Source organism: Gymnodraco acuticeps, unplaced genomic scaffold (assembly GCF_902827175.1).
Source record: "Gymnodraco acuticeps unplaced genomic scaffold, fGymAcu1.1, whole genome shotgun sequence".
NCBI lineage: Eukaryota > Metazoa > Chordata > Actinopteri > Perciformes > Bathydraconidae > Gymnodraco > Gymnodraco acuticeps.
This window is the reverse complement of record NW_022991667.1, coordinates 476,401-490,670: the sequence shown is the minus strand read 5'-3', so window position 1 is coordinate 490,670 and position 14,270 is coordinate 476,401. Positions and strand designations below refer to the sequence as shown.

At 42.0% G+C, this 14,270-nt stretch overlaps 1 protein-coding gene and 1 pseudogene across 1 annotated transcript; one reads left to right on the top strand and one right to left on the bottom strand.

Moving 5' to 3' along the window:
* Nucleotides 1–3,168: 3,168 nt before the first annotated feature.
* On the bottom strand, nt 3,169–11,422 carry LOC117534423 (annotated as a pseudogene).
* LOC117534424 (protein ABHD15) lies at nt 11,039–14,005 on the top strand. The gene is made up of 3 exons (XM_034198615.1): nt 11,039–11,969; nt 12,471–12,700; nt 13,296–14,005. Exons 1-3 carry the CDS (start codon nt 11,241–11,243, stop codon nt 13,975–13,977), a joined length of 1,641 nt encoding a protein of 546 aa, XP_034054506.1. The 5' UTR covers nt 11,039–11,240; the 3' UTR covers nt 13,978–14,005.
* The last annotated feature ends 265 nt before the right edge of the window (nt 14,006–14,270 follow it).

The following is a 14,270-nucleotide window of genomic DNA, read 5'->3' as shown; positions in this document are numbered from 1 at the left end:
ATGTACATTTGGGAGTTCCTTAAAGGTTTCTGTTGAAATAGGCAAACAAAAGAGCACTCGTTTATACTCTCATTATAAGAGTGAGAATACGCTGCAAGACTGACAGCATCAGATATGTGTGATAAACAGTTTATACATTTATTTACAGCTCGAAACTCTCTTACAAATCAAGTTTCTTAACTTCGGTTTCAGCACCAACATTTTAGTGATGTTTGATGTTATCTACAAATACCACAAAGCTGGATGGTTTGGATGACTTGGGTGGGGCAAACAATCAAATATTTCTCAGTACATTAACTTCCTCTTGATCTATTCTCTTCCAACATTCTTTCACTTTTATTCTGTCCAAAGTTGGCAGGGAAAGGCAGGCGAACACGCTTCATGACTCATCAAAATCATATTCTTCCTCAGGTTTTAATGTTATCTATAACTTAAACCAAACGTGCAGTGAGGAGGCTTTTTTGTTGTTGTCCCTTCCCTATCACTAGCAGAAGTTAAATAAGTTTAGGGCCATGGTACGCTGAGTTTAAACACATTCCTTATTTGAAGTGTTCCTCCACTGGAGGGAGCTCTAGTGAATGATTTCATACTTCTATGTTTATTCCCTGCTGCAGTTTACGACGTGTGTTTTAGATTTTTTACATTCACCATTGATGATATTAAATGTATGTACTATGTAATGTAAATAATCAAAAGATGCTGCATTCTTAAGATTGATGCTGGACCCACAGGTAGTTAATACATGCAGAACTACACTGTGACTGACCTGACCAGCCCCTTAGGTCTTTTGGTTGTTACATGTTTTCCTTTTTGTCCCTGAAGGTAACAGATTGTGAGTGTGCCTGATTAAGAGCCCTGTTCCAGAGCCTCTCTCTCTTTTCCCCTTCCTGAGAGCAGCTACCGGTTTTAACTTTCATTTGGTATTGCATTTGAGTTTTGCATCCAACACCTCACACTATATTATCCTCACACATTCACAGCTACGCAACTGATGTTACTGACTCACACACACTTCTTATGGTAGCTTTATCTTTAGTATTAGTTTGCTTTATTTATTGTTATAAATACTTTACTCATTAAACTGAGCGCCCTCCAACCTAACAAGGCCACTGGCCACGACAATATCCCCTCCAAATTCCTCAGAGACACAGCAACCGCCATCTCACCAGTCATAGCTCACATAATTAACCTCTCCATAAAACAGGGAAAAGTACCCAAAGACTTCAAAATTGCAAGAGTAACCCCCCTGCACAAAAAGGGCAGCAAATTGGACCCAGGCAACTACCGCCCTGTCTCTATACTTACCTCCATCTCGAAAGTCATGGAAAAAATAGTATATGAACAGGTCGAAAAGTACCTCGCGGAAAAGAAACTAATCTATGAATTTCAATCTGGCTTTAGAACATCCCACTCCACTGACACATGCCTTCTTTATTTGAGCGACCACATCAAACAAGAGGTGGACGAGGGCAAGTACTGCGGCATGGTGATGCTGGACCTACAAAAGGCTTTCGACACTGTCAATCACCCCATTCTGATTGACAAGCTAAAAGCAATTGGTTTTGATAAACTATCGGTGAGCTGGATGCAATCCTACCTGGAGGGGAGAGAACAGATGGTGGAGGTAAACGGTACTCTGTCCCCCCCCCTCCCAGTGAGCTGTGGTGTTCCACAAGGAAGCATATTAGGTCCGTTACTGTTCCTAATTTATGTAAATGACATGTCATCAGCATGTGACTGCAACTTGTTCCTGTTCGCGGACGACTCAGCCCTGCTGGTCTCTGACAGGAACAGGTTGCAGGTTGAAAAAACCCTCAGCTCCGAGCTCGGCAGAATCTGCACCTGGCTCGCCGATAATAAATTATCATTACACCTGGGTAAAACAGAGTCCATTCTCTTCGGTTCGAAACATAATCTCAGCAAATCCGACGACTTCTCAGTTGCAGTGGGTGACATTATTGTCACAAGTAAGAAGGAAATTACATACCTAGGATCTATTCTTGAGGCAAACCTCTCCTGTGACAAAATGGCATCCAATGTAATAAAAAAAGTCAATCAAAGAACTAGATTCCTATACCGGATCTCCTCTCTGGTAAACAAAAACACCCTGAAAACTCTGGCAGGAGCACTCATTCAAGGGTACTATGACTATGCTTGCACGTCATGGTACCATAGCACTTCCAAGGCGCTAAAAATAAAACTTCAAACATCGCAAAATAAACTGGTCAGACTACTGCTTGACCTTTCATCTAGAACCCACCTCACCTCTGCCCACTTTGACAAACTAGGATGGCTTAGAGTAGATGACAGAGTACAGCTACTTGCAATGGGCCTGGTCTACAAGATCCACTACACCTCTATGGTACCCATGTACATGTCAAAATTCTTCCCAAAGGTCAAGGAATACCATGATCATAACACCAGAGGGAGCTCCACAAATCATGTGAAACCCAGATTTGGCACAAAAAAGGGGGAATACACGTTTCGCAATTATGCCACATCAAGGTGGAACGCTCTTCCCACAACTGTAAAGGAAAGTAAAACTATACTTACCTTCAAAACCTCTCTTGAAGAGCACCTTCGGGGGAGAGCATTGCAAAACTGGCCCCGGTAATGGTACAAATCTCAACCTGTCGTTCAATGGACAGCTTCCCCCCCCCATCTATGTATATACTCGCATTTTAGACTCTGTTACTAACTGTATATCTGTAGACTTGGTATGTCTTAAATGTCCGGTTAGGATGTATTTGAACGAAATCTAAAATTAAAATTGTAAATAAGCAATCTGTATGTAAAAAAACACCTGTATGTAAATTGTAAATAAGCCATCTGTATGTCTTATATGTCTTATATGTCTTAAATGATATGATGAGTTGGAAATGGGGGACCCTGATGTAAACAAGACGAAAGTCTTTCTCTGGTCTGCATCCCCTTAACAATTGTATGTTTTGAGCTGTACTGTACTGTACCCAATATACACGCTGTTAATAAACTTTTCAATCAATTCAATCAATCAATCAACTTTGATTTACTCTTGTTTACACTGTATCCTTTCCCGTTTTTGTCATGACAGTACCAGATCACATTTCTTTCCTCTGACTTTTTCTGCTATAATATTTCTCCCAAAATGATCACAGTGGTCAACATCACTTTTTTTGTTTTATTGTATCATCCTTGATATTTTTTAATCAGCTGTTTAAAGAAGCAACACTTTACTTATATAATATATATATAACTAATGTTATTAATCAAATAAAAGCAATCATTAAATCAACAATACCATACTAAATCTCAATATCAGCAGTAGTACTCACATTATAAACAAATGATCCTTGATTTAGGTAAAATAATAACATTTACATGTTCATATGGCTGAATCATTCCCAACCCCATTAAGCTTTTAAAGAAGGTTTTTGACACCAAGATCCTATAATATATACAGCACATGCATTATGTAGTTTAATTTTCATAAAGGATAGTTTTATAGCACATCACCCAAGTTTATAGTTGATTTTTCGAAGCCAGAAGATTTTTTTTTAGACCCTGCCCCCTCGAAACAAGTTAATGATCAGTTGATCCCCATTTAAAATGGCAAATTAAGCCCCAGGATGGTGATGCAAATGCAGAGCAGGAAAGAGGGCACCGCTCTGGAGGACAAAGACACAACAGGGGCTGCTGTCGGAACCTTTGGGCTTTGGGTGGTTGCTGTGAGGACCACGGTTCTTGTGATGCTGTAGAAACAGGTGGCCACATTACCCACTTCATCCACAACCACTAGCTCCACATCCGGCGAACAGCAAGAAGCATCGTATGAAACCATCGTTATGTTTCCAGCAGCGAGGCTGGTGTTCAAAGTCCCGTTGCCCTGTCTGAGACTAACGCGGTCAACACCTGACCCTCCATCCCCATCAGTCACCTGGACAGAGAGCTCCCACATCGACGAGCTGCAGGAATCAGAGCAGTTGGCCTGCAGGCTGACATTCTGACACACCGGCGGAGCGAAATCAGTCACCTGTGAGGAGAAAAAGTGGATAAAGACAGATGGTTTGACATTTATTTCAACTAATAAACCCAATAGTGAAATGATATAAGGTCCCATGTTGTTAAAGGGGAGATTTTCATACGTGCTGTATAAATCCTGCAAAAGTATAAAAATGCTCAATTCAGGACTACTAATATGAGGTTTTGGTGTCACAACTATACAATATATAAGCAGAAATGCTGCTGCTGTGTTACTGTCAGCCCTCCGCTGCAATGATTGTGAAGATATTCACAGATTAGTAAGGAAGGAAAAGGAAGAACTAACCAATCAGAGCAGACTGAGCTTTTTCAGGAGGGTTAAAGAGACAGAGATTAAACATGAGATGTTCTTTTAAAATGTAGCTATTAAACATCTTCAAGGAGAGAAAAAGATACATGTATGACCCTGGAAATAACATGATAATTTAGTGCCTTTGCATTTATTGTAATTTGATGTGTTACCGGTGTGAGGACGGTGAAACGCAGCACAACATAATTGGCGCCTGCCCCTCCTGGAGCCTCGGCCTCGATGGTCAGAGTGACGTCAGTGCCAGAGGGGGTGTTGGAGGGGGCCGTGATGTTCACTGCCCCGTTAGCAGTGCTTCCAGTTTTCACGATTAAACTGGACGATTAAACTGGACGGGAAAGATGAATCAAAGTTTTGGTCGTTCGTAGCTTGGATGCTGAAGGTTCCTCCTGCACCGCTTGTCGCCACAGAGAAGGAAACAGAGAGCAGCGTTCCTGGTTCCAAGACACCAGTTGTATCAGGCTAAAAACAGAAGTAAAACAGTCAGTAGCAGTAGTAGCCTATGTATTTAAAAAAATTAGGCAATAAAAGGCATAGGTTTTTCGTTGGATGCATTGAACTTACAGATCTAACGGTGACAGTAGAGGCTCTGATGCTGGTGGTGGACTGCCCCTGGAAGTTCACTGAGGTCGCTCTGGAGGAACCATTGTTGTTCTGCCCCTTCACCAGCACCACAAACTCCTCTGCTGGTATCCTGTCGAACCGAGCAAAGTAGTTTCCTCCACCCTTAGCCTCCACGCTGCCAATAACCTGCCTTAACCCGGACGATTCAACCAAAATGACTTCTGTCACCGTGGCGGTATCGCTCCCTGTTACTGTCACCAGGAGGCTACCATTGACACCTTCAAAACAAGAAGAAAATCCATTGCGATGTATAACGTTAGGGGAAGGAATTACTTTGGCATATCACACAACTGTGTTTCCTTTACCAGCTCTCGGACGATTGTCTATAATCTCAAGACCTCCAAGTGGACCCTGCGATACCTCCAAAAAGTCAAACAGGAAGTCAATGGCACTCACACCTGCAAATATATAGTTAAAAAATAAAAGAGAATCAACCAAAGACGCCACAAGGATACCTAAAAAGATGAGTATTTATTCACAATTCAACCACAGTGAAAGAGTTCTCACTTCTCACCTACAACCTTCAGCATGTATGGATTTGTTGACACAAACTTTATTTCCCAAAGTCCAGTTTCAGATTTTAGCTGCAGAGTCTGGAAGTTTCCCACTGACTGGGAGGCAGTGATCAACGGTCCTCTGTTGTTTGTGCTTTCCTGAGACACACCTAAAGGCAAAATCCATTATGAGAAATGAAGGACATGTGTTAAAAAGCTAAAAAAAGTTAACCAAGCTTTATAATTTTTCAAAAGTAGTAGAGTTTATCATTGTCTACTGCAGTTCCATATTTATTACTACCACCAATGATATGAGAGTGCAGTGGCAACTTCAAGACCTCTTTAAATAGATTGAGATAGATTAAAACAGGTAAAGATCATTGTCTACTGCAGTTCCATATTTATTACTACCACCAGATTGTGCCGAAGTCAGGAAATTACGTTTTGTATGCCAAGTCACAGATTCTGCTTAACACCATGTTTTGTGCAACTTGGTTATGACCTGTAACAGTATCACCTGAAGGATTTGTGAGAGAAAAGGTGGTGGAGGTCCCGGTGATGTAAACTGTGATGTTTCGTACTGACTCATCAACTGAGAAGGTGAAATTGTCTGCCTTCCCTGGATTTCTGTTTGCTTATAGAAGAGTCACCTAGAAAGGGAAAGGAAACTGAAGACACAACTGAATCTTTATAGACTAGAAAGCAGTGTTTGTGACGGCGAGTGAGAGTGTTGGTACCAGAGAGGATGTGGAGGACTGTGTGATGATGCTGGTGGCTGCAGGGAGCTCAGCCTTGGTCACTTCTATAGCCAGACCCCCTGACACCTGAGCCAGGTCTCTGTACAGCGCAGCGTTTGAGACCCCCATCCGACTCTGCTGCTGCTCGCTGTCATCGACCTGTCTTCGCCGACGGGATCGCAGTACGGCAGTTATCATGAAGTTCACCTAAACAGAGACAGAAATATCAAGGAAAGTTAGAGGCGTAAAGCCAACTGGGAGGAGCTTAGAGTTCAAGGAAACCAAATCGCAAAAACCTCATTTATTATTGCGATGCATTTTATTTTATCAGGCCTATCTTGTAATTTCGCCCACAATGTTACAGCCTTATTTGGACCAAATAATTAATTTCTATATGTCAAATGTAATACATTTAATCCACTGTAGAAGTATTTGAAAGTTGTGATATTGTGTACTTATTATCATATCCATACCTGCATAGTATAACCGGCATTCATATCAATATTTATGAACAAAGTTCTTTGTGTTTAATGTTAAAACACGGCGAGCATTACCTACGCCTAATCCTGTTAACATGCTAACTCTAGCATTTAACCTAATGCACTGTTGTGCCTAAGTACGACCTTACTTGTATCTAAACTTTTATGTTTTTCTAGTGTATGTGTCTCTTTTTAAATATCTTTTATTTTTATTTACCAAAATGTTTTGGGTTGGTCAGCGGATACATTATTGAAAAGTTTGAAAACCACTGTTCTTAAGCGTTTCTTTGCCCCCAATTGTAGATACTTACCACAGACTTGGTGCGCTCTATGAGTGCGATCACTGTGCTTTTCAGGTGTGTGTCTTTAGCAGGAGCATCCGTGAAGAGGAAGATCTCAGACTCAGGAGGAGCCCCAGCTAAAGCCAGCTGTAGGAGCATACAGAAGTTTTCTTTAAATGTTTTATCTTATTATGACAAGTTGACCATGAAGTAGTCTCATAAACATCTCAGCACCTGAAGCCCTGAAAGACTCATCTCTGGACTATCTCCTCCTCCTTCTGCTCTTAGTGAATCAATCGCATTCTTGAAGACATTTGGGTCTGTAGTCTTCAGCAGTGGCCCAAAATCTGGGGTTCAGGTGAAGAAAGGATTAATACATGATTTTAATATTCCTCTTCTGCTTGTTGGATACTTTCTGGTTTACAGATATGTGTTCTTTCTTTATTATTGACATATTATGTGAACAACACTCCAACATTAAAGTATGTCCGGTACATGAGCCACCAGCTCAACCAGGTGAGCTATGCCGCAGTCCCAAATGTTATAATTTAATGGTACAAATAACCCTTTTTTCAAAACAAACTACTAGACAAGATTGAAAAGTCTGGGGCATAATAATACCTGGATCGTTGAAAGGAACAAGAATGTAGAGTGAGGGCTCATCTTCTGTTCCCACTTTACTGTCGATTATAGAGGAAATGACGGCCCGCACTGCATCGATGTCATCGCTCATGCTTCCTGTCGTGTCGATCACAAAGCAAAGAGCTTTACTGGATCCTTTGTTGATTCCCATCAACCTGAGGGAAGAAGGAACAAAGAGATAAGAGAAGATCCCATTTGCAGTTTTACACTAACTGCAACATGCAGAATGGGTTTCTTACTGGAGGAAGGTTTTGTCCCCAGCAGCCCCTCGAATGTCCTCCAGTAGCTCACTGGTGGCAGCTACAGCCATATTTGCTGCTGTCATGTGGAGGTGTCCATGGTCGGAGTCAACTTTGTCTTTGTTAATCCCACCTTTAGGTTCAGTCTTTCTTGTTTTATCCCAAAAACCTCCATGGCTGCACTTTCCTGTTCAGTAATAGAAACAGATAAGAGAACACTTCTTCTATCTTCTTTGGAAAATAACCAGGATGGAGGCAGGTGTTACATCCTTTACCTTCTGGTTTGGAAGAACTAAATATAGCAAAATATCCCGAAATAAGTATCTTTTCCTGTAGGATATCTTCCAAAATGTTGTTCCTGCAGTCCTTGCCGTCACAGTTGCGACAGGTTGCTCTGTCTTTGGCTTTGAGAAAGAACAATTTGTCAGTTTTCTTTTTTCTTGTCATCTGTTTCTTTTCTTGTGCAGACAAACGCTGACATGATATGTTTTACCTGCTATGTTTCCGATGCTCGTCCCTTCCCTGAACAGGTTAGAGTTTGGGAGCTTGTTTCCCATTTCCACCCAGTTACTATGACTGTAGAAATCCTATTATTTAAAAAGGAAATGTATTATATAAAGTCTATATCTTTAAATACCAAGATCATTTTTTCAGAAGTCTTCATTAATGCACTTTAAAGATGTCCCCTTACCATTGCAGGTTTAAATAGGCGTCAGTTTATATGATTTAAAAAGTAAATTAGCCGATGGAAATTGATTAAATTGATTGAAAATGTCAAAAACAAATAAAGAAATGACCTGTAAAGTGTGTAAGATTCTCCCCAGTTTCTGGCTGCCACAAAGTTTTCACGCTTGTTGCTGGCCTTCACAACGGACAATCCTTCTGTGATGAGTCTCCTCCCATCCAAGAACTGTTCATCGTCAAAGTGATGAGGTGCTGAGTAGAAATAATATTTATCTGTGTGTCGATTCTTTTTTTTGGATTAATTTGATAGCGTTGCTGAAGCTCTTGGATGATTTTGACGCTTCACAGGCAACAGCAACAGACACAGCATTCAAAGTCTGTGGACAAACACACACAAATAATAAGGCATAATGATAATGAACAATACAGGCAATGGTCAACATTCAAATTAAAATGTATTTAGGTAGAATTTATTCCTTACAGGGAAAGTGAAGTCTTTGCCCTCAGCCCGGGCCAGAGCGCGACACGCCTGCACGGTGGCATTGAGGATGGCTCTCTGAGTGATATCCTCATGAGTTAGTGAAGAGCTGGACGAAAAGCCTTCACTGAAAAAGTATATTTCAAACCCGAAAGCTCCAGTCTGCAGAAGCAGGAACCACAAAGCTGCCAATCCAAACATCACTATGCAAAAAAAAAGCACATGTATTGTATTGTTTATTATAAAGATAAACACAAAAAACATGTTAATTCAGAAAATAAACCAAATGCATAATTTGTTCCTGTTTTTTTTAACCACAACCAAACAGGAGTTCCCTGCAGCACTAAAAGAATAGCAGCTAACACATCATTATTTCACTTTCAACAAAAACTTCACATAAAATGGATTCAACTTTGTTTTTTTCTGGTCAATTGACTACAAAAGTGTGGTCCTTATTTAACAAACATGTATGATGTTACTGTACCTTAGGTCTTGAGGTCCACTTAATTTATAATGGTTGTTATCCGGGGAGGAGTCCATCACTGCATGACTCGTCTGACCTGTTGCTTCTGAAACATAACACCACTGTTATGTTTTGATTAAGTAGAAGTTTTCCACAGATAATTGAGTTGTGGCACTGGGCGTACCCGGCAGCAGTTTTTTGACTACATGTGCTGCAGTGGAATGACTGATAGAGGATGATACTGCCTTTCCTCTGACCTCATCACTTAACAGTTGAAAACATATTTAATTATTTTTTAAATGCTATCTTTCAAATGCTAAGAAAAGTAGCTTGAGTCTCTGGCTTTTTTCTATTCATTTTTGCAGTGGCATCATTTTAAATACAACTCACAAACAGTTTAATAAAGAACAACTTGTCATATGGCGTGCTGAAGCCCATTATCACTGGTTTGTTACAAGGATGGGGACATCTCCTCATGCGAAAAGGGTCGCGGTACCAACTTTTTTTTAAAGTGGCTCACGTTTACGCATTTGGGTCTGGAAACTAAATCCTGGAGAAGTTTTTAATATCTTCTGAATATAAGATATAATACAATTGTATTTTTCCAGAGTGAAACTGCTGTACAGCGATTGCAAAACTTACTTGGACGAGTGCAAATCTGAAAATCGAATCTACCAAAAGACGTGAGGTAGTCTGATGAAGAGATATGCAAAGGGTTGGCTAGTTGTTGGGACTTCTGTGCTAAGCACGGATTGGCCATTACAAATATCCTTTAGTTTTGGAATGCGCCTATTGAAAAATTCCACTACCAATTTTGAGAAGAACAATTTGTCCAATACCAATATGGATGCTGAAGCTTCTTTGCTTTTTTGTTGTTGTTGATGACAGCAAAAAGGAAAGATTCATCATGCCGTGTAAACTAGTTATATAACTTGGCAGCATAACCTTAGGACAAAGAACAATGATCGACTCGATGTTGTTATCATCAGGTCTGCAGTCTGAACTGGCTGGTTGGATCAGAGAGAGGTGGTTTATCAAGTTGAGGTTGGCACAGATAGTAGGGTGCGTCTGTAGTTCTTGGAATTATTTTCTATTATTATTTGTTTTTGCAATTAGCAAACAGAGTTTTTGTTGTTTTGATGTTCCCATTTGATAGTTTCATTTTCAGTTCTGATAACAGGTTGTGTGAGAAACCTACGTTTGCAGTACATGTCCCTGTCAGCCCAGTTTTGTACATCCGGACAAAATGAACAATGTTATCTTTCAATGAAATTCAAAATGAGATGAGAGTGCAGTGGCAACTTCAAGACCTCTTTAAATAGATTGAGATAGATTAAAACAGTCTAAAGATAAAATAACAAGGACTGTTGTATCAACAATCCAAAACATAATCACAGTTGAACTGGGGTAATGATGCCAAAGAATTCCGATAAGGCAAGGTCAAATAAATCCTGTTAGCATTAATGGAACAGATTTATGTGGCGTGTGTTTGCTCAGTCCGAACTTGTGCTTTCAGTAAATGATTTATGGAGGGAGGTGGAGCAGCAGCAGGAGTTGAGAGGCTACAATTTACATTACCCCAGTTCTCTTTTTTGTGTTTGCAAAAACTGTAGAAAGAAGACAACCTTTCTGAACTTCAGCCAGCCTACAGGGCATGAATGTCCCACTGATTTGTGGCACAACAAGGCAGGATTGTAAATATGGGGGTCAGATGTTACTGAGGAGATCACAGTAACACTCAACGAAGAAAACACAGGACTTGTATGATAAACTGCAATCTCTCTATTTACCAATGGCATCATTCGTATGGGATTATTTGTTCTGTTTGCTTCCTTCACTGCTGCTCCTGCTGCTGTCTCTGGGTCTCCGCTGGCCCAGGGTATGTTGTTGGACGAGGCTGGCTTTCTCTGCTGCAGGGTGGAGACTCTGGGTCCTTATTTGCCTGATCCTGGAGCTGCCACTAGACAGGAACATACGAACAGGGACTGAGGATATTCTGTCAGGCTCCGGTCCGGCCTCAGACGCTCCGCAGCTCATCTGCAAACCCTCTGCTCTCGCCACATATCTGCTGCGGCACTGTGGCTCTCTGGCCAGGCCGAGACTAGCCCCCTGGCCCAGAGGAGACCCCCACCTGCAGACCCTGTCCAGCCTGCTGTGGGGACAACATGGAGACATATTACAGTTCACTAGAGATAATCTGTTACTGAGGGACGGGGGTATCGTTGCTCTGGACTGGGCTGTGGGGACAAGACTGGGTGAGTTTGGAGGGAGGAGGAGGTGGGAGGGGAGGAAGGAGCCGGGGTCCGGGGGGAACGCGCTAGGCTGCTTCACCACAACGCCTCCTGTCCTCCTCCTCATCCCTGGGTCCTGGGGAGGGATGACCCCCCACCTGAAGGTGCTGTGCCACCAGGCCGTGCGTCAGGGCTTCTACGTGGTGGTGTTTCACGCTCGAGGCACCGCGGGCTGTCCGCTGACCTCAGCACGGCTCACTGAGTTCGGAGACCCAGCTGATCTTGAGCAGGTACAGAAAGAAGTACAGGTTTCTTTTAAATCAAGTTTTGGGTTATTATGTTTTTAGATAATTATGTTCATAAGACTTTTGGGATGAAACGATTTGTTAGATAGATTGATAGATATATAAAAAAAAAGTCAACAATAATAATCAAATTCATATTATTTTAGTTGCAGGCCTATTTTCAATCCAATTGACAATGCACACACAACAGTGTTCAAAAATGGTCATGCTTCTCTGTTAATTATCAGTAAACAAATATTACAGCTGGGCCAGAAGTTTTGTTATTCGGTCATAAACCAGTGTTAAAACTGAAATGCTGTTGCCAACATGATTATTAGGAATCGTCTTCTGGGAATTATTCATGTCCATACATTTGTTTTAATTGCAACCCATCACATTGCCACACAGTTGCTCTTAGCATGGCTAAAATTAACATTGTGTTCATCCAATTGCTTTACAGTATTTTACCCTTCAGTAATGACTTCCTGGATTATCTTCTTCTTTCAGGTGGTGGCCTATGTCCACAGCCGCCACCCATCCTCTGTGATGGTTGCAGTGAGTGAGGGATCAGGCTCAGGGACTCTTCTCTCCTACCTGGGGGAGAGTGGGTCCAGTTCCTGTCTGAAGGCGGCTGCAGCCATCTCTCCTGTACTCAGGGGACAGCTGTGGTTCGAAACAGCCATGCCTCCTGTTTATCGCTGGGGGGCGTTGATTCACCGGAAACTGCAGCTCAGTAGGTGAGAGAGAAAACAATTAACAGATGTATTAAAGGTCACCTATTGTGCAAAATCCACTTTTTCATGTTTTTTATACATCAACATGTGTCCCCTCTGCGTAAAGAGACTCTGAAAGTTTCAGGAAAAAAGATTCGCTCACTTTTTGTCCTGATACATTTATATAAAAACCTGAAAATGAGCTGATCAGATTTTGGCCACTTTATGATGTCATAACGATTTGTTGGCTTGTGTAACCATTAGCCAATCACCAACCAAGGTAACCCCCCCCCCACCTTATCACCTCCTAGAGCACCGTGTTATTTTTAACCAAATCTCTCTCAGAGGGGCGTGGGGAGTGGCTCCTTATTTTCATCTGAAGTAACAGACAGAGAATCAGCACTTTTGAAACAGGGCTGAAACAGAGGGGATTATGGGATGCTACAATGATCTGTTTGGTGTTTGGAGCCAAACACTTCAGAGACATGTTTTCTATATATCTGAGACCTATAATATATTGATGAAAAACAGTATAATAGGGGACCTTTAATAGCAGTTTAAACATAAAAGTAATATGGACACTATCATTTTTTCCCTTTACATGTGTCATGGTCGTAAGATATGAGAGTTCCTTAAGGGGAGTCCTGGATGTGGATCGGGCCCTCAGCTGTTCCTCCCTCAGAGACTTTGAGGAAACTCTGTCCTGCTCTAGACCTCCAAAAACCTCTCTGAATTCGGGACCTGATTCTCCGAGGGTCCTGGCCCCCTCAGTGGCCTGGGCCCTGGGCGAGAGGGCCTACCCAGCCAAGGACTGGGACAACTACTGGGAGAGAAACGAACCTCTGAGGGATGCAGATGAGGTGGGGGTCCCTGTGCTCTGTATCTGCAGCCAGGACGATCCTCTCCTCCCACCGGCCTCCACTTTGCCCCTTCCCCTTTTCCAGAGCAATCCATATTTCCTTTTAGTGCTGACAGACAGAGGCGGGCACTGTGGGTTCACTCTGGAGGGCCCAGAGGAGACAGAGGGGGGGAGGACTGGGAAGGAGGAGGAGGGGGAGGGAGGTAACTGGAGTCATATTGCAGTTCTGGAGTACTTTAGAGTAGTCGCTGATTTCCTGAAAGGGGAGGAGAAGGATGGGGAATATATTCAGGCAGGGCAGAGGAGCAGGACCAGCAACATGGCCCCCCCCCGCAGGAGGAGAGCCAACGTGATGAGGAGACAGAGACTGCAGCCGACTGAAGAGAGGAGTGGGGATGAAGAGGAAGGAAACTTCACCTGGAAGAGGTCAAACACCCACTGAGGAGGAAGAGAAGGGGAAGGGGAAGGAGGGGATCTGCAGAGAGACATTCTCAAGTTATTTCTAAAGCTGCAGTTTTATGATACAAGATTTAAAAACAAATGAAAAAGTAAATCATCCAAAATACAATAAGGACAGCAGATTAACATTACCATTTACATTGTATAACATTTAAATGTATAACATATAATGACTGAATGAAAAAATATATGCAATATATTGAGGTTACGTTTTTTCCAAAGCTTTAAATACTTCCCTCATGCTCCTACTGTAACACACACAACAACCATGGGACA